This window comes from Falco peregrinus, chromosome 3, assembly GCF_023634155.1.
Source record: "Falco peregrinus isolate bFalPer1 chromosome 3, bFalPer1.pri, whole genome shotgun sequence".
Classification (NCBI taxonomy): Eukaryota; Metazoa; Chordata; class Aves; order Falconiformes; family Falconidae; genus Falco; species Falco peregrinus.
This window is the reverse complement of record NC_073723.1, coordinates 5,740,912-5,761,290: the sequence shown is the minus strand read 5'-3', so window position 1 is coordinate 5,761,290 and position 20,379 is coordinate 5,740,912. Positions and strand designations below refer to the sequence as shown.

Here is a 20,379-nt window from a genome sequence, read left to right as displayed (position 1 = left end):
GATAATCACATGACTGAAACTTCCAGGTTTTCTTAACCAGGTAATGTTTCAATTAGGAAACTGAAGTAATACAGTAGCATTGCAGTTCAAGAATGCTAATTTTTTTTTTTTTCTGCATAGAAAGTTGCCAAGTTACTAGTTACTAGGTAGAGGAGAATTCACTCTTTTTAAAACTAAGTTTTTACCTGCATGTGGTTTTTCTTAAATCAAATAAACTTCTTATTTTTAAAGCTTGTAATTGATAATATATGTTAAATCCTACACTTGTATTTAAGATTCAGGTAGTTTGCAGATCATCTTTAAAACCAGAACAAATAAAGTGAAAACTCCAAGCTGAAAGAAGGTTACCAGCTAAATATTTGGCATTGGAACTTAATCTTCTAGTTCTTTTTGTCTCAGAATTAGCTGCCTCTAGACACAAAAAAGGAATATTCTCTTGTTCTAGTCCCTCAATCTAATTCTGTTCATTTACTAGTTCGGATGAAGGTGAAATACTGGGACTTCAGAAAACAGGAAAAAAAGGATTTCTTCTTCACTTCAAGTTCAGAAGATGAGATTTAGTAGTTACAATGAAAGATCTATTAATTAGAAGCTCTTGATTCTATTAACGTAACACAAAATAGTCAAAATTGGCTTGTGTTTTAAAACAAAATTTTCTTACTTTAATGGAATGACACTTGATAATTATTTTAAAATACAACTTCCATATATGCTTACTTGAATTACATTTCCAACCACACAGCCTGGTAAATCTGAATAAAAAGTATCATCAAATAAATGGGAGATGTCAATCACTATTTTAACAACATGGAAGCTAAGAGTCTCATTTAAAATTAAGCTATTTAGTTACATAAATATGTAAAATGCAGTTTTCTGCTTAGCAAAAAGAGGCACCAAATTCTGCATAAAAGCGCTCTAATCTCGAGCCATTATGTTTTAACAAGCCCTTGAGAATCCCTCTTTCTTTAAATAAGAATTAAAATGTGCAATTGCAAAGTTACTTGGAATTAAATCTCTCTCTTTTACATAATGCTTTTTGAAACAGAACACTATGGGTACAGGTCACATTGGGTAAGGTCAGATACTTGGAAAAAAACCCCAGTATTTTATTATGGATCTTTACTGATAATATTCACGCTATTTAGAAGCACTGTGATTTGTATTGTGTGCAAATGATTCTTGAGTTAGCTCATCTATTAAGGCCCGTCTAAACACAGAGCTGCTTGGGAATAGCTATTACTGAAATGTGACTGTCCAGACAGAAATTCCTAGAGTATGTCTGTCACCCCTGCATGCTTACACTCTTTCAGACATTCAGTAGGTTTCCAACTGTCATGCCTGCTGTTCTTCATTTTGCACCTGTTGACCAGTGTTTTGGATGTCTTTATTCTTCAGGTGAGTGACAGTAGGTGATGGAGAGAACAATATCTAGAAGTACTTCCTAAAACGTCCTACAGTGCTTTCCTGTCATTCCTGTGTGTAGTTGATTCCTGTATCATCGGACACCACTGTTCATTCCAGCTGCATCCGCTGTTACCAAGACTTTAGGACAGAGGTTGGTTCCCAAAGCAATTTGGCCAGGGGGTTGAGATTGTGAAGGCTACAATCAATGTGTATGTTGGCCTTTTGACACTGTTGGTCCTGAATAGTCAACAGGCAAAGGTAACGAAACAAGTGACATGTTTCTTATTTTTTCTTCTCTCAATCATGGTTATGAATTTTGGATGCAGCCTACGTGATTGAGCTTTCTTGGGGACATTTCAGGTGCTTCTCTAGCCAACTGCATTGTCAGCACGGGTACTATTTCAGCATTAGCATGGCCTTTGGTGTCTCAAAATGTCTGTTCTGCTGCTCTAATTATTCCCTAGATTAACATGAGTACTGTCTTTAGAAACAGAACAGTGTTGGCTAACAATCTGGAGAACGGCCACGTGGCCTCTTGTGTATGTACATGTTTAACTTTCAGCATCAGAAAGACAGAATAGCGGCTATCATGCAATTCAGAACCTTTCTGTGATGACCTTTAGCTTCAGTGTTTTCAGCAGCAGCAGAGACCAAAAATAAATGGGCTAAGTTCCGCAGGCATGACCACAAAATACCTGGCAGCTTCACAAATAAGATACACTTGTTCCAGTTTTGCTGGTCCGGTCATCAGGGCTTCTCTACTCATTGAGTATAAGGTTTTGAACAGTTTTAGCTTACTTATCTTTCTACTGATCAAAGAATGGTTTGGGTTGGAAGGGACCTTGAAAATCATCTAGTTCCAACTCCCCTGCTATGGGCAAGGATGCCTTCAGCTAGACCCTGTTACTCAAAACCCCGTCCAACTTGGCCTTGAACACTGCCAGGGATAGGGCATCCACAGCTTCTCTGGGCAACCTGTTCCACTGCTTCAGCACCCTCACAGTAAAGAATTTCTTCCTAATATCTAACCTAAATCTCCTGTCTTTCAGTTTAAAGCCATTCCCCCTTGTCCTATCACTACAGGCCCTTGTAAAAAGTCCCTCTCCAGCTTTCTTGTAGACGCTTTTAGGTACTGGCAGGCTGCAATAAAGTCTCCTCGGAGCCTTTTCTGCTCCAGGCTGAACAGCCCCAACTCTTTCAGCCTGCCTGCACAGGAGAGGCACTCCAGCCCTCTGATCATCTTTGTGGCCCTCTTCTGGACTTGCTGATGTCATGAAGAAATTTGTTTTAGCCCTAGCAAACTAAAAATGTTATCCTGGGCTTCATTCCAAATACCTCTTTGTTAGAGGCATGCCCTCCCCAGAGTGGATACTCGTCACCCTGGCCACAGTCATTGTTCTGTCGAAAAACATGAACTCTTTAGTGAAAGACGTAACTTGTTATGACACTTCTTTTTAATCAGAGGACAGACCAGGTCCTGCATGTGATGCATGACTTAGGGGCTTTCCTTGCTGTAGCTGAGTATTTTATCTCCAGAAGCAAACCTTATCAACAGAATTCATCAGTTTCTGTTAGGAGGGATCTCTGTGTGTGGATTTTGATTTTCATGAAGTATACCTACTTCGTGTATTTCCATACAGGCACTGCATAGGAAGTGCCATGGAGTGCCTGAGATTTATTATTTGGTGAGGAGTTGTTTTTCTGGTCCATCTCAGATAGCAACTGCATGCCATGCCTGCGCTTGGTCACTGGGATGATGAAAACATAGCTCTACCTAAGAAAAAGGTTTTTGTTACTTTCAAATGTCCTGGGTTGAATTTTCAGAAATATCCCTAGTTATCTAAATTTCATTAGTGTGATTCTGAACTCCAGAGAGGCAGGATTCTATCCCTCCTGCAGTACTGGCTATTGCTTGGCACTTTGAAATAATTTGAGATGTTGATCCATGCCATGCAAACCTTAGAGGTTTGTTAAGTTTGGCTCCAGGCTGTTTCCTCCTGAAAACAGTCTCTCGTCTTCCAGAAGGTGCTTATTCTTAGCCTGTGCTGAGATCATTCTCCCTGATGAAGATTTTTTGCCAGAATTTATGCTGAATGCTATTTCAGTTCCCCATATCCTCCAGATCGGTTGTGATGGACTTGTCAGTGTTGGCTGGGCAGACCACTTTGATGCCTTGACAGCTTAGAGTTGTTGGTAGCTGGAGGACCAGGGACCGCATGCCAGTAATCTGAGATTGCTTTCAGAACCTTTTCATCCTCCTTTCAAGACTGCTGTGCTCAGGTGATGGCTGATATGTCAACTGCCCCGTCAACTGCTGGCGTGAGGTCTGTGCCTTTTGCAAAGAAGTGATGAGCTTGATCTAAGAAAAAAAATAATAATAAAAAATCCCCACACCTTGTTTACCTTTAGGAATTATGGTTAAGCCTGGACTGATCATAATTTGATGATGTCAGATGTGGTGCCTGGCAACTCTTAAAATATACGTTTCTATCTCACAGCTTGAAAGAGGAAACTATGCAGTATTTTACAGACATTTTTATTTATAGAACAGATTGCATATACATTCACTTGGTGATACTTAAATTTCAAATTGCTGTGTGGAAATACAGGAAATAAGAATATTAAACAGGGGTTGTAAAAATTGTCAACTAGACCAAAATAAAATGTGTAAATGCCCTTAAGTCTAACCCTTCTGCCAAGCCTACATTGGCAGCAGTAAAGACCTGACTCAATTTCTGAGGATCTTTATTTAAAACACTGTCTTGAATTTCCACCCAACACTTGGGAAGATGAAATCAAGCTGTATGGGCACTCTGTGAGTTAACTTCCCTGCACAGATTTGACTCAATTGCATTTCACTGGAGAAATGGAAAAGAATAACCTATAAACCTATAAATAATTGCTGTTGCTCTAGAGCGTGGAATAATTTAAAACACCTCTTGTTTTGAGGGACAGCTCGAGCAACTTGTTACTGTATGTTCACCTAGCTGTATCGTGTTGTCTTCTTTATGTCTTGCTATGACTTTCTCATTTTTTCCCTGTTTATATTGCTGTAGCAAGTGTTCGTGAGAGCTTCAGCGTATTTTTTAGTTTGAGCTGGTTGCTCCCCATTGCTCCCCTCTGTTTGCCATTCCTCCTGCCGATTCCCATATGCTGCTCCTCTTTTATATTCCTATTCTTCATATTTAGGCCACAGGAAACAAGTTTATAAGTATTAGAAATAAAACGTAGGATAAATGAATATGGTTGCTTGGTGTTAAAATAAGCAAACCACCTTGACAGTAGTACTAAACTTTGAAAGGAGGAGATAAAGAAACTAATTAGAAGAAATTTAAAAGGAGTAGTATGTTTGCTGGTAGCTGGAGACTGCTTAAAGATGTCATGGTAGATTCTCATTAAGTGTGTTCCTCCATTAAAATAAAAAAATAATGAAAAAAATAAGGGTAGTTAGCAAAATAAATGTGATACGGAGAGAAAAAAAAAGTTTACTGTATAGAAGTGGATGTTGTATCCAAACATAGAAAGTAGCAGGGAATGTCAAACCTGATAAAGGGAGGGCAGGGATTGACCAGGACATAAGCCCAGAGAAGATTTTGAGGCATAGCTTGCTGAACTCGTGAAGGCTAATAACTTCAAACGTATCAGAAGCAGGAGGCCTGCTGAGGCTTGGTACTTCCTCTACAGACAATAAATCTGTGGAATTCTTTCAAAGTCTAATTAGAAATGATTTATGGTGGGGAGTGATCTGAACTGTAAAATGAGTAGTAATATATTTCAGGTACCACATGAGGTTCAAAGATGCTAAAAGAATTTTAAAATTAAATAGTTGAACTACTAAGAGTTGCAGTTAATGGATTGCTTAAGTTGTCTTCGTTCTCACTTTAAAATTACAAATGGCAAATGCATCTGCATTTTTTTAAAGAGTTCAGGGAGGGCTGGAAGTTCTTCTGAGGTGAGTGTGTCTTCAGTGTAGACGTCTGCATCCTAGTCATCTTGATGATCCTGGCCATCCCAGTGATTGTTGTGACAAGATTCATTACTGCCTTTACACATATGTGGCTATCTCAGTAGTGACAAAGTGTCTGCACCTGTTCCTGACCCTTGATGCTTCTCTTGAATGAAAGTAAACCAAATTTCATCCTTTGAATCCATCTGGAGTTCAGTAGATTTTTCATCTGTACTGGGTAAATTACAAGAAACTAACAAATAGTAATAGGCTTATGGGTAATTGTGATCTAATGGGAAGGAATTGGAAGATCTTTGGAGTGTGACTTATTTCCAAGGAATGAAGGAGCATTTAAATGAGTGCAATTTAGTTGATACAGTATTGCTGAATTAAAAAAAAAAATCCCTTTTGGTACATAAATTATTTATTAGAAAAGATAGAAAGAAACAAGAAGTCAATGAGATTGTATAGTTGAGGAAAGACATTATTAATCAGGTGGCTTTTGCTTTTCAAAACAGTTGTAAGCTATTAGGAAATGGGCAAAAATGGCAGTATCACAATTCGTTGCTGAGCCAGGATTATTTAGAAGAGTTCCTAGAGTACGCTTGATTGTGCTATCATTTCTTGAGAGATGAAAGTAAGAGATCCTGTGTTGTAAACCTCGCAGGTCTGCATTAATGTAGGCACCAACTGCTTTGCTCTATAGCTTCTCTCCTTTTGTGCTGCAATACTTGATAGTATAGGCATGGCCTGTCACCACTTTACAATGTTTTATAGCCATAAGGAACATTATTCCCAAATACTGTGTTTAAATTAGGACAGCATTTCCCCTAGGATCCTCTATAGTGTGCAAATGAATTTTTTAGAAAGGTAAAAGTTACTCATTTCAAGGCCTGAAAAGAATGACGCTTTAATCAGACTGAATAGAGAATATAATGCAAATTAAAACTTGAGTAAACTTCTGAGTTGAAGTGAGGTTTACTGAACTGACACTAATGAACTGGTTGTGATGCACTGCATTGTATTTTAGTTGACAAAGTACCTGCAAGTTTTTGCTTAACTAATGAATCTTTCAAAAGGGGGCTAGTTTGATTGGTCATCTAATATTAAAATTAACTGATTTGAGGATGTAGACTGAAAACTGCAATATAATCACCAGGGAGTATTTATAGTAGTGTGGTGGGTTCTTAGTCATTAATTGGAAGTCTTTTTACAGCTTCAGCATAGTGCTGTATCTTACCTGTGTACGTATATATAAAAAATTGTGTGTGTGTATATATATCTATATATATGTAATCGAACGGACTTTTCATCTCGTGTTCTCTGTGTATAGCAGTGGCACAATATGCTATAAGAATGAATATATTTTAAAAAAAGCTTGAATGTAAATGCTTTTTGACATTGTAATAAAAGACTGTTGAGATTGCACATGAAGTAGAAGGAAGCTTCTTAGAAGCCACTTAACTCTTCGTATTCATTGCAGTACCATTAATTTTGCTGCTTTTCATCTAGTTCTGTGTTTTCTTCAGTTGCGTAGAAGACTTCAGCACTTTTATATATTGATGTTCCTGGGAGTTTATCTGCAACACTTACCCCTGGTTTTTATACCTACCCCTCCCCCTCCCCCCCCCATTTTTTTTTTTTTAAAGTTTCAAAATAGTAGCAGCAGGGTAAAAGTCTCTGGGCTTGTTTAATTCTTTTAAAATCTCTCTCTGGAACTGGTACTTCTTAGAGATAAACTAGCTTATTTAGTAACTTCACTCAAACTGCTTTATTTAAGAAGGTGTAACTTATTTTCCTGAAATACATATCTTTTAGACTATGTAGAAAGTGAAGGTTGCTCTGAGGAAAATCACAATACTTATACATGCTTATCTATTTCAAATAATGATTTGCTTATCCTTGTGTTCCTTGAGTAACTCTGGTTCCGATCCTAATTCAGTGAATTTTTTTTTAGGGAATAAATAAATGAGACTGAGTAAAGTAGCAACAGCGATAAAAGATTTACATTAATTTGTGCAGCAAAAAGTGTAAAGACCAACAGTTTAAGTCATATGTTATATGAAAGAAACAATAATGTCTTGGGAATAAAATGAAGACTGATCCAAATTGCCTAGCATTATAAACAAACTTGAAAGTTGTTCACACATGATTTACCTTTGTTTAGACTTGTGTGTTGATAAGGTACAGACAAAACCTCCAGCCAATAGCATATCCAGATTCTTAACATGAAGCAGAATATCAGTCATTACAATGAAAAAGTACATTTCTTTATGACATAAGTTCCCTATTAATTTGTTTGAGGTATTTCAGGAACAGAATGAAATTTTTGAGCTTTAGCTCAAAATTGGTATCTTATACCTCTCACTTTTGAAGAAGCTTGATTTGATTAAGTGAGGGAAAAGGTACAAGTGTTCAAGTGAAGACAAGTTGCGCATTATTTTTGTTCCAGAAAAAAAAAGAATCCTTGGGGGAAGACATGCTTTAATTGGCAATATGAAGAATTTGTGCTGCATTTTTAAGAGCTAATAGTTTTGTACTGAAGGAAACTTATTTTAGGAGGTGCTCTATCACTAAAATTCAAATAATTTTATATGACACTTAACAATACTGCTCTCTTTAGCCTAAATCCAAATGAAGGCACTGGAATCAAGCCTGCTACTGGAAGTAGCATTTTATATATAAAAATAAATATTCATGTTTAAAAGAGGATTATCAATGTTCTTTGGTGAATTACCCATATGATGTCCATTGAATATGGTTGGATGTGCTAAGAAAAGAAGAGTAAGATCTAGGAGTGATACCGAAGAAATTTTTTTTCAAAAGGATGGGAAAACTCAACAATGTATTAGTAGAGAGCTGACATGTTTTTATTTTAAGTTTTCAGACAGTTGTCTAGGTTTTTTTTTTTTTTAAACTATTACACTGTCCTGTTCTCAAGCAAGAGTCTCTTCTCTGTGCCAGTGGAGGCATTGAAACTTTGAATCATGATAATCCTGTCTGGCCAAATTTCTGTGACTTTGCATAATACTTTATCAGGGAAAAAGTGTCTCACAGAAATGAGTGTGGTGTTCTTGCCATCTTCTGTCTCCATGATTCTTCCACCCAAAATACAAAATCAGATGTGTGTAACAGTTATGCCATTGTATCTGCAGATTTTTACAAAGCCTACTTTACTCAGAAGCAGCTTTGGAGCACTCCTTAACTGTTTTTATTATTATGGAAACTATCGATGCTTAATTTGCTCCACTTTATGGTAGGTCTTCTGGTATTTCTTAACATGAAAAAAAAAATGTTTAGTGGTTTACATACTGATTTTGTATGTACAAAATAGTTTTATAGTATTCAAAATATATGGACATCTGAAGTTCTCAGATATGGTGGAGAACTAGATACTGACATTTTAATGCCATGTTTCTGAACTTCAACTTCAGCTATGTCAACTTTTAATGAGACTTGTAACTAAAAATATTTTTGTGGTAGCTGTGAATTTCAAACTGTCTGTGACTTAATGTGTAAACATTTCACATAATTATTAAAAATCTTGTAATAGAAGACCCTGATGTGTTTAGTCAGTCTCTTCCCGTTCTCTCTCTCTGTGGTGATTGTCTTAGAAGTAGAAAACCTTCAGCTTCTAACAGACAACTATTCTATTTTTATTTATGTGGAAAAGATTATCTTCTTCCCCTCTTCTTCCTGCAAAGTTAGTGGTAAAGCTAATAAATTGTTTTCCAAAGGTGAGCTATTATACAACAAATAACTGAATTCTTTTGCTCTCATTCTCTCCTCTGTGTGGATGGAGCCACTTTCTTTTCTATAGTTCATGACCATCTGTTCATGACAGTAGGTCTAGCTCTCTGGGTAGCATTGATTATTTTCTTGTTCCTCCTCTTTTCCTTGTCAAACTAATTTTATTAATTTTAATCTTCAGTATGTTTATTTACAGATTTTGCTTGATTTTCCAAAGAAAGAGTCATATAATATGCTGTCTGCCGGTGCCTTTCTTGTTTTCTCAGTAAAAATGGCTTTTGAGTCTATTGACAAAATGTGGTTTGGAGAACAGATTAGAGATATTAATTTTGTGCCAGTTTCATGACACCGGTTTATACACAGAAAAAGTAGATACTAACGGTGCCCTGAGGAGGCAAAGAAGAAAAGACCATTAATTCTCACTTGCTTTGGTCATATTGTCATCCAGTTAGCCAGTCAGCAGCCTGTGTGTGCTTCCTGTCTAACCGATAACTTAAGAATATAGATAGGAGCCTGAAATGTGGCTGATCAGGGCAGTGTGAAAATGTTGCTAAATGCTGAGGTTTATTGCAATTTGAAGTCATGTTTACTTGCTCCATGGATTTTTCAGAAAAATATTAGAGATGTTGTTTGTTTACTAAACCTGTAGAAAATACTGTCATCTAATATATATCAGACTTAATGTAATGGAAAAACAGGTGGTGCTTGCCTGCAAATTAGAGGTGGCCTTCTCTGTTCTGCTGAATTAAACAACTGAGATACTGAATTAGAGGACTGATAATGCAAGCCTTGCTAAGGTGCTTCGCTTACGACATTAGCTTGCTTGTGGTAGTGAAGAGTGATACACTGAGTACAAATAGGATGTTTACAGCCCGTCTGCATCTATCCGAAACTAGAGCTGAGGGACTACCTGAAAGCTCGTGAAGACTTTTGCATACATGCTTTACTCTAGTGATTAACTTCAAGAGAAGAAGTTTGTAGTTGTTACTGTCAATGAATACTCAATTTCTACTTAAGCCTTTGTGAGGGTCTTAACATGTTCTATGGCCTTTTTGAAATTCTATAGTTTAAAGAATACACTGCATCTTGATGGCAGGGTGATGCTGAAGATCTCCCTGGCAGCAGATGCTGACTTTTTCTCCTTTAGTTCTAAAACGGCTCACCAAGCAATTTTCTTTATCTTTCTTGGTTTTGGTGTGGTGGAGGTAGGTTTTTTTTTTGTGTGTGTGTGTGTGAAGGAAATATCTGTGTTTCTGGGTGGAGAAACTACTTTTGCTTTTTCTTCTGTCAGGCTGACTTTTCTGTCTTGTTATGTGTTACTAATAATTTATCAAGGAGATATTTGAGACTGTTCCTGAGAGCGTTGGGTAGGCCAGCTGGCTGCCATTTCTCAGGGGCTGCCTGCAGCAGAAGGTCTCCTCGAACTTCTCCTTTGTGAACACTATTTGCTGTTTTCAAGGGGGAAGGAAAAGCTCAGCCAGCACAAAGAACCCCAGGCACTAGGGTTTTTCGTTAAAACATTGCTTTTGGGCTTAGCACTAGAGGAAAATTGAAGTCAGAAGGCTTTTGGCTGGCTGTTTCCCAACTTGCTTTTTCAACATTTGAGCAAGTTGCATAAGGGAACACAAAGTTGTTTGTCTTCCAGTGTAATTGGCAGGTCAGACATAAAATGTTCCCTTTCTTCATTCTACCTTGCTGTAGGTTGTTCTGCAAGGGACATAATGACTTGATCTGAATGAGATCAACCAGTTGTTTGCCAGAGAACAAAAATTAATTGTTATTTTTAATATTTAATTTAGTTTTTAATGGGTACTGACTGAGCCCAGGTACAGATACTTTAAATTTCTTCTAATATTGAAGAGCTAAGACATACAGTTATAGCAATTGTGTTCTTCTAATTTTCTTTGTAACCGGCCAAGGCATGGAATACTGTTTGTGTGATTCCATTAAATCATGGTTACTGAAGTGCTTAAAAATGTTAAGTCTATAACTGACTGTCCTGGTTTCAGCTGGGACAGAGTTAATTTTCTTCTTAGTAGCTGGTGCAGGGCTGTGTTTTGGATTTGGTGTGAGAACAACTTTGATAGGACACTGATGGTTTTAGTTGTTGCTGGGTGATGTTTATACCAAATCAAGGACTTTTCAGTTCCTTGGGCCCTGCCAGCCGGAGGGCTGGAGGGACACGGGACATTGGAAGGGGACACAGCAGGACAGGTGACCCGAACTAACCAAAGAGATATTCCATACCATATGGCATCATGCTGAGTATATAAACTGGGGGAAGAAGAAGGAAGGGGGGGACATGTGGCATTATGGCGTTTGTCTTCCCGAGTACCCGTTACACGTGCTGGAGCCCTGCTGTCCTGGGGGTGGCTGAGCTCCTGCCTGCCCATGGGGAGTGGGGAATGAATTCCCTGCTTTGCTTTGCCTGCGTGTGTGTGGCTTTTGCTTTACCAATTAAATTGTTCTTATCTCAACCCTTGAGTTTTACATTCTTTGTTGATTCTCTCCCCACCCCTCTGGGTGAGGGGGAGTGAGCAAGTGGCTGCACAGTGCTTGGTTGCCGGCTGGGGTTAAACCACGACACTGGCCTTCTTTCCTGTCCCTGTCTGATTTTTTTCAATGGCTGGTTATTGTGAAATAATATTATGTGAAACATGATTGTAAAACTATCTTTTCTTTTTTTTCATTTAGTAGCTTTCCAGTCACAAATGGTTTCTAGCTGTGCAACCAAAGCTTTCTGATTTTTGTGATCTCTTACTAGAAGGTTTGAAGGAGCTTTGGGACAAAACCAATGTTCATTGTGTTAATGTGAAGTAGTTCAGGAAAACATTACCAAGAATACTGGTGGTCTTGCAGAATTTTTAGCTGTCAGAAGCAGCCCAAAGTAATGAAAACAATTTGTTGTGAAATGAGGAAATTGTACTACGAGGCTGTACTGAACAGACTGCAAAGTTTGTGCTTGAGTGGCAGTACAGACTATGGCTCCGTTTAGCTGTTCTACTTTGTTGCAGCTGTTCTATGATCCTGATCTTGCAATAAGTCTGTAGAGAAACTGGAGCAAAAAATAATTAACGAATGTAGTTATTCCAGATGAGAAAATAACCCATCATTTCTCACTCAATAAATGAGCCTCTGTAATAACTACACAAGAGTATCCAGTAGTGTTTCCAGCTGCATTGCAGGCTTTTAAAGCTGTTGAGGTGAGTTCACGGGTCAAAGGATCAAGTGCTTTCCTGCTGAGGTATACAAGCATGAAGAGGCTAGGTGGGTAAAGACCTCCCAGAGTAGCTGTTTTCTATATCTTTTAAAAGAGAAGTACCAGTGATAAGAGTTTCAATCGCAGTCTTCTAAACGATGGGTCAGGAGACTTAGTAGTTGAATAGATCCTCCCAGGAGGTTCTTGAAATTTCTGATTGTGTCAAAACACAAAGACACCAGGCAGATGCTAGGAGAATTCAGAGCTGTTTGAAAGTAGTACTTTGTAGCAGGTTTTTGGCACTTACAGGCTTTGCAAATTTGACTAAGTAGAGAAGTTTGTATTGTTGCTTCACAGCCAAGAGGTCAGGTGGCAGAGGTGCTCAGTCAAGGGAGAAAGGCTCCAACACTTGCTTGCAGAAGTGGCTCTCAGGCAAGATTATACAGCTCTTGCTCTTATGCATTGTGAATGCTTCTTGGTATGTCCTATTGATGTAGATTCCTTTAGCATCTCTGCTGAGGTGCGGTGCTAAATAAAAAGTAATACAGCTGCTGGCTTGGCAACAGCATGCTTTAAACTGCGTTTCATACAATGTCAGCATAGAAAAATGTCTTGTTTTAGCCTTGTCTTTGCAGAAAGCATGCTGAGCTTCTAGTGTGAAATAAAAATGTGACCCTAAAATCAATAAACAAATTATTTCTCAAGTGGCGGCATGCTTTCTTTGAATACAGTAATTGGCAGTGTTTCACACTAGGAAATAAAAGCTGGTTCTCCAGAATGACAGACCTGTGGTTTCAAGCAGAATTAAGCACGTACTGTAGTGTTGTCTTCATCATTCTTGGTAGCTGCGATGCTTTCCATCTCAGTGGTTTCTACTCATACCATGCGCCCTTGCTTATGTAACATGGCAAATAACAACCTGAATGCTGTAGCCTGAAATTTTGTATGAAAATACACAGTCTTGAAGTACAAATCCTGGCTGTGCTATGCTCATCTGAGTGTATGTGTATGTCTAATAATGTGTTTTTGGAGATGTTTCCTGCATGCACATAGAAGGTGGTGAGTGGCTCGAGACAGTTCAGTGAAGCACAGACACCAGCAAGGCAATATTTCAGTTACTTGGCATTAGTTTCAGCGAAGGTGATTAAAATCAATGTTTATTTGCTTTGAAAGAGTCATGGCCTTAGAAGCTTACAAACTAAGCTGGATTGATGTGGGCAGCACAAACATCAGTGGATGTCTGTGCCTTTCAAGGCCCAAGGTGGTGTTTTGGGCAGTGGCATGGTTTACAGGGTATGTTTCTCACAGTTTTCTCATTCCTTCCTCTCACAGCTGCTATGCAGCATTTGTTACCCTATCTTCAATATGTTATTACAGAGGTGCCACCAGCATAGCTGATAGGCCCAGCTCTGGGCAGCAGCAGGTTCGTTTTGGAGTTGGTTGGAACTGACTCTCTCTCACATGGAGCTACTCCTGGTCTCTTCTCTCAAAGGCCACCCCTACAGCACCCCTTGCGACAAAAACCTTGCTGCATAAACCAAATACACTTGTCTAAGCAGTTTTTTTTGAAAGCAGTATTTGCTGTGACTGCTCCCTTTTCTATTTTGTTTTATCATTGAGTATTTTGATCTCTGAAGTATTTTCTAGAAACAGTGTAGTTGCTGGATAGTTATTTTTATTGGTAGCACATATATGGAGGAATGTTCACTGTGCTTTAAAACCATATAGGTGTAAGATTTTTCAGCTATTTCATTCTCTCCTCTAAACATGCACTCTCAGGCTTCTTTCCATTCACAGGCTCCCCTTTGATCAGAGAAATATAACTGTGTTCAGGCCATTGTTATGGTTTAACCCCGGCTGGTAATTAAGTACCATGCAGCCGCTTGCTCACTCTCCCTTCACCCAGAGAGATGGGAAGGAGAGTTGGAATGTAAAACTTGAGGGTTGAGATAAGAACAAATTAATAATTGAGACAGAATAAAAATGAAAGAACAATAATAACAATGATGACAATAACAGTTGTAATGAAAAAAGGAAGGGAAAGAATAAAATCCAGAGGGAAAGGACGAAAGAAACATGTGGTGCACAATGCAACTGCGCACCACCTGCCAACCGATGTCCAGCCAGTCCCTGAGCAATGATCCGCCCGGCCAACCCCCCAGGTACATATACCACAAGTGACATCCCATGGTATGGCATACCTCTTTGGCTAGTTCAGGTCGGCTGGCCTGGCTGTGTCCCCTCCCAATTCTTTGTGCCCCTCCAGCCTTTTTGCTAGCAAGGCCTGAGGAACTGCAAAGTCTCACGCCAAAGCCAAAACACAGCACCGCATTAGCTCCTAAGAAGATAATTAAGTCCATCCCCGCTGAAACCAGGGCAACCATGTATTTCCAGACATACATTTTTTTTCTGGAGAAACCATGTATACCATGTTGAAAACAGTTGTTGGATAAAATTCATAAGCATTTATTATATGTTATTGAAGGTAACCCAGATAATGTTTGTTTGTATTTTTAAGCAAAACCAAATAAAAGTTTTCTTACCAGTTCTTATGATTTAGTAGCATAACATAGTACAATTATATTAAAAATTAGGTAATTAGTTAACACAAGGTAACACCACAAGTAATTTTTCTCTTCTTTGCCTTAATCTAATGTTTCAGAGCAGGACTTGTTCACATAACAGTTAATAACCTTAACATGCTTAAAGCCAATTGTGTTGGATATGTAGATGTACTAGATAAACTGTAGAAATTTTTATTTTGACAATGAAAAAATTAACAAAAGTAGGTATAGACTGTCACTTTAAAATTTCTGAAAAATCCAGAAAACTGTCTTGTTTGATGACTTAATTATATTTGATCCATCCATTAAGGTTTCTGGAGCGTAACTCTAGGCATTGTATGCAAAAATTCGTTGGCAATCCATTAGAGTTACTTTGTATAAATACAGAAAGACAAATAGAACTTCAAGTTATAACTTCATTTTAAACTTTTAGTGCATCTAAGTTTGAAATTGTTTTTTAATTTTATTTTAAACAAATTTATTTTCTAGAAAAGAAAGATGTAACACAGAGCCTGGAAAGCTACACAGCAAAATGCCCTGGTACAATGGAATTCATCACTCTTCCAGATGGTTTGAAGCTACCTCCTGTTCCGTTCACCAAATTGCCTATAGTTAGGTAAGACTCCAAAATACAAACTTCAATTTTTCCACAGTACCTGTCAAATTTTAAAGGATACTAGAAGGATGTAGTCTTTTCAGTTTACGTAAGTTGTTCACAATAACATGTTAAAATGTCAAAATGTCTAATTGTTTTGAGAAGTTCTTTGGCAAAAATAGAGCCTTTGAGCAGAAAATACTTTCTGTGGCCTTTAGTTTCAGAAGGAGTTGTTTTTTTTTTTTAAATTGTCATTCAAGAGTTTCTGATACAATTCAAGAGAAGTATTTTGAAATTGCAGCTGAGATTTAAGTGGTGGACCTTCAGTGTGATTAGGTATCCAAGTTGGATGCTGTCTCCATCATGGAGCTTGGAACTCAGCGGGAACTGATGCTTTTTTATAGCTGTTCCTTTACAGGTGCTGCATTTTCATGTTGGCATCTTCACTGGCCTATTCTAAATCTATGTTCCTTTTTGTGCCTGTGTGCACATCGTGCAGTCAGTCCAATGAATAATACTTTGTTTTATTAAAGCCTAGCATTAAGTATTAGAGAGAGAAAACAGTCATTGGGCATCAATAATAAAAGGCTAAAATACCCCCTTTGTCAAGAAGTGGCTTTTTGAAGGAAATTTAATTGCTCTTCAGAAAAAATACGGTAGAAGTTATTGAAAGGAGTTCTCAGAGAGATTTGAGCTTTCGGTGGGATGTCATCAGACATCTCATGAGGCAAGAGTTCTAGTATCACAAACAGATAGTAAAGTGTATTACCGAAGAGTGAAAATTCTATTTATTTTCAGGTTACTTTTAGTATCTAAAATGAAAATTAACATTTTAGTCTGACCATTTTTCTTGGTACAACTAGTTTTACTACGTACTTTGTAACTTCTTAAAAAATTATTTTCCTGCCTTTACTGAAGAAAAAGACTGTGTCTGTGTGTTAAGTGAATTCCCTGGTAAGTACATGCTGAAGGCTGATTCCCAGCTAAATACATGAGAGGCCTGTATTTCTGCTCCTGAAAGTTTTAGTCCAAATTTTAACCTAGCCTTGTTTTTTTAAGAAAGAAAAAATAAGTAGTATTAAAAAAATGGAAGCTAATTAAGCAGACTTGTGTAGTCCTTTCTAATACTTGAGTTATGTGATTGTAGAGAGAAGTTAATGCAAAAGCTTCCAAGAAAACATTTTTAAGGTAAAATTGTTTTGAGAGCAAGAGTGCTGTCAGGCACTTAGTGCCTCTTGCTGATCTCTGCTCTAGGAATAATCTTAGCATTACACAGTATAAAACCAAAATTACCTTCCTTAATCTGATTGTGTATGGTATCTGTCTGCCTTGGTTGTCAAAGCTGCAGAAATGTGATGCTAAAGTTCCCTTATGAGTCTAACCCTTAACTTGTGCTAAAAAAGCAGCATGGTGTTTAGCTGTGAAATGTTAAATCTGGAATTAGTCTCAGGATTTTGCTTTTTGCTTAAATTTTAAACCATGCAGGAGGTGGATTGTACTGGATATATTGCATAGCGCTTTCTTACTCTTCTCCATGCTGAATACCGAAGAAAATTCAAGTCTGGAACATACGGGAATTTTCTGTTGATCCTTTTTCTTTATAGGAGTCATGCATATAGAGGCCAGGCAAAACTTTGGCAATAGACTATCAAGACTGCAATGGGAAAGGCTGTGCCTCACTTAAAATGTATTGTATGTTGAGAGAAGGGGACAAGCACATTGTATTTACTTGTTATTCCTAGACCTAGCTTTAAGAAATTGCTCACCATCCAGTTTTTTATTTCCACTATTGGCTTGTGTGAGTGTTGAAAATAGTTGCTGCGGTTTTGCTATGGGGTGAGGAGCCCAACATCAACATTGTTTAACAGCGAAGAATTGCTGTTCATGCTTCTCTTCTTCTATCCCTTTCTTCTTGTCTTCTGAAAGTAAAAAAGCCATAGTGATAAAAATCTGTAATCCAACAAAATATTAGTTGTGTCGAAATATAAAGCCTCCAGTTACACATACACAGCAGACCGAGTGTATTGTACAGCTGTCCAGCTACTTGGAAAGTAGCTGTGACACAAGACTGCAGAGCTCTTTGAGCAAAAGTCATGCTAATTTTTGAGACATAAATTATAAGGTGTGGAAATGTGGTTTTGAGCAGTGTTGAGTAACCTAAGCTTATGATTCAATCCATGCTAAAGCCCTCTAGAAACATAAACGTTTACTGATGATGATGGCTTCTATTTACTGTTGGCATTTCATGGTCTAGTAGTTTTTAATCCACTTAATGTGGGGTGCTTATTTTGGATGCAGATTTCATAATCAAAATACTGTCAAACATTGAAATGCCACAGTGAAATTGGAACGTAGTTGCACTGTTACCTTTTTCTTCCCCACACCTGTAAAGTAGTAGAAACGATTTGGCTTGGCAAAATCTTTATATTCTGTTGTTCATTGTGCAAGGTTGACCTTGGCTGGACACCAGGTGCCTATCAAGCTGCTCTATCATTCCCCTCCTCAGCAGAACTAGGGAGGGGAAAGAAACCCTGTGGGTTAAGATAAAGGCAGTTTAATGAAGCAATAGCCAAAGGCCCACATGCAGATGCTAAGGAAAACAAAAGATGTTACTCTCTACTTCGCATCAGCAGGTGATGATGCCGGGCTTCAGTGCGTGTAGCCGCTGCTCCAGAAGACGGAAGTTGTAAATAACAAATGCCCTCCCTTCCTCGTCCTTTCTCTTAGCTTTTATACCTGAGCAGACATCATATGGTATGGAACATTCCCTCGGGCACTTTGGGTGAGCTGTCCTGGCTATGTCCCCTCCCAAGATCTTGCCCATCCCCAGCCCACTGGGGCGGGGACGTGGGGAATGTTGAGAGCCAGCCTGGATGCTGTACGAGCCCTGCCCAGCAGTACCCAAACCCCTGGTGTGTTATCACCACCTCTCTCACTCTCAAGGGCTGCTACGGGGCTCAGCCAGACCCAATATGCTCAAGTTAACTAGTATTTAATAAACCTTTAATTTCTGGAATGCTTCCACAAACGTGCTTAGCACCCAAAAATTTCAATAAATATATCGTTTTTCTAAGTATTTGTACGGGGTTTGCAGGGCAGGGTAGGGTTTTGGTAGCAGGGGAGCTACAGGGGTGGCTTCTGTGAGTAGGCGTTGCTAGAAGCATCCCCCGTGTCCGACGGAGCCGCCGCAGCCGGCTGCAGGACGGCCCCGCCGGCGGCCCAGGCCGAGCCCATCAGCGCCGGCGGCAGCGCCTCTGAGAGAACGTATTGAAGAAGCGGGAACAACCCGCACAGCAACTTGCAGCGGGAGAGGAGCGAGCTGTGTGGGAGCCGCGGCCCTGCAGCCCCCGGGCAGCGCCGGAGGGGCCGGAGCCGCTCCCGGCCCGGCGCAGAGATTCCCCCCCAGCCCGCGGCGCCCCCGGCCCGCGGAGCCCCCGGGGGAGCAGCTCCCCCCCCCGCAGCCCGGGCAGGGCCCCCCCCCGGGGCAGGGGGTGCCCGCAGGGGGCTGTGACCCGCGGGCAGCGGCGCCGGGGCAGCTCCGGGCAGGGCCTGTGGCCCCGCGGGGAGGAGCCCGGGCTGGGGCCGGGCTGGGGCAGGGCCTGTGCCCCCGGGGGCGGGGGGGCTGGGGCCGGCTGGGCCGGGGGGGCTGCGCCCGCGGGGGGGACACGCTGCGGCAGGGGGGGAAGGGCTGCGGCGGGGGGAAGGGCTCCCGCTGGAGCAGGGCAGGGAGGGCTGTCTCCCGCGGGAGGGACCCCGGGCTGGGCAGGGCAGGGGGTGAGGAGCCCCCCCTGAGGGGCAGGAGCGGCGGGGGCAGCGTGTGAGGGACTGGCCCAGCCCGGCCGCGGCCCTGCGCCGCTGCGGGGAGGGGGAGAGCCGGGGACTGGAGTTGGCGCCTGGGGAGAAGGGAGCGGTGGGGGGAAGGCGTTGCTAAGTTTTGGGTTTCTTTCTTATTACCCTGCTCTGAATTCAGTGGTAAAAAATTCCGCTAATTTCCCCAAGGTGAGTCTGTTTTGCCCGTAATGGTAGTTGCTGTGTGGTTTCCCTGTCCTTACCCCGACCCGCGAGCTTTTAGTTAGGTTTCTCCCCCTGCCCGGCCGAGGAGGGCAGTGCCAGAGCGGCCTGGGGGGCAGCTGGCGTCCGGCCAAGGTCAGCCCCCCCGGCAGGCTTTTGGTGTGCATTTCATGGCCTTTAACTAGCTGCTTGGTCTATTATTGATGTGTTTTAAATATTGTTATATTATTTTGTATTTTCTTTTTAGCCTTTGGAATTATGGGAATTTTTTGTTTGACATTTAATGTACTGTGGTCTCCTTGATGAATTTTTATTTCTTTTAATGGAGGTTTGTAAATTAAAAGCACGTTGAATTGGAAAGCATGCCCTTACAGCATACTGTGAAATCATCATCTAGTGTTTTCTCAAATAAAATACAGAAGAAATTATTGTCTTTCTATCCTCATAGATGCACTGTTTGAATTTTCATAACTTACTTGTGTTAAAATGCTTTTTCTTACACTTAAAAGAAGAATTTTCCTCTTTACACCACTGAGGTTTTTAGTTGTCCCTTTTTACTTTTCTTACTACTATAAATATACCTGGTGCCATTTTTTTCCTACCCTCTGTTTACTTAGTAGAATGGTGGTTTGTGTTTTTTTTTTTAATTATTTTCATTTCCCGCTAAGCAAAGCTGTTTTTAATACAGTTTTTTTCCATGTAAAAGATTTTGATCTTCTGGGTAGCTAGTGAAATTATTTTGTTGTCACTCATTTGAATTCAGTTGGTCCTGGTCATGAGCTAGAAAATTTACATTATTGAAGCTTTTTGCACAAAGGAATTTAAAAATTTGCTGTGTTCTGTGTATGATCTGCGAGGGTATAGCTGTCTAATATGTAGTTGAAGAACATTCCTTCTGCTGTCATGCACT

General features: G+C 39.9%; 1 protein-coding gene across 7 annotated transcripts in view; it reads left to right on the top strand.

Annotated features, from left to right (window-relative positions):
• The window catches only part of TRAPPC9 (trafficking protein particle complex subunit 9), a 508,745-nt gene that overhangs the window by 36,856 nt on the left and 451,510 nt on the right, over nucleotides 1–20,379 (top strand). For all 7 annotated transcript variants that reach the window (XM_055798407.1, XM_027789609.2, XM_005239484.4 and 4 more), the window contains one exon: nucleotides 15,353–15,479. In XM_055798407.1, the coding sequence (XP_055654382.1) occupies nucleotides 15,353–15,479 (127 nt within the window). The remainder of the gene's footprint in view (nucleotides 1–15,352; nucleotides 15,480–20,379) is intronic.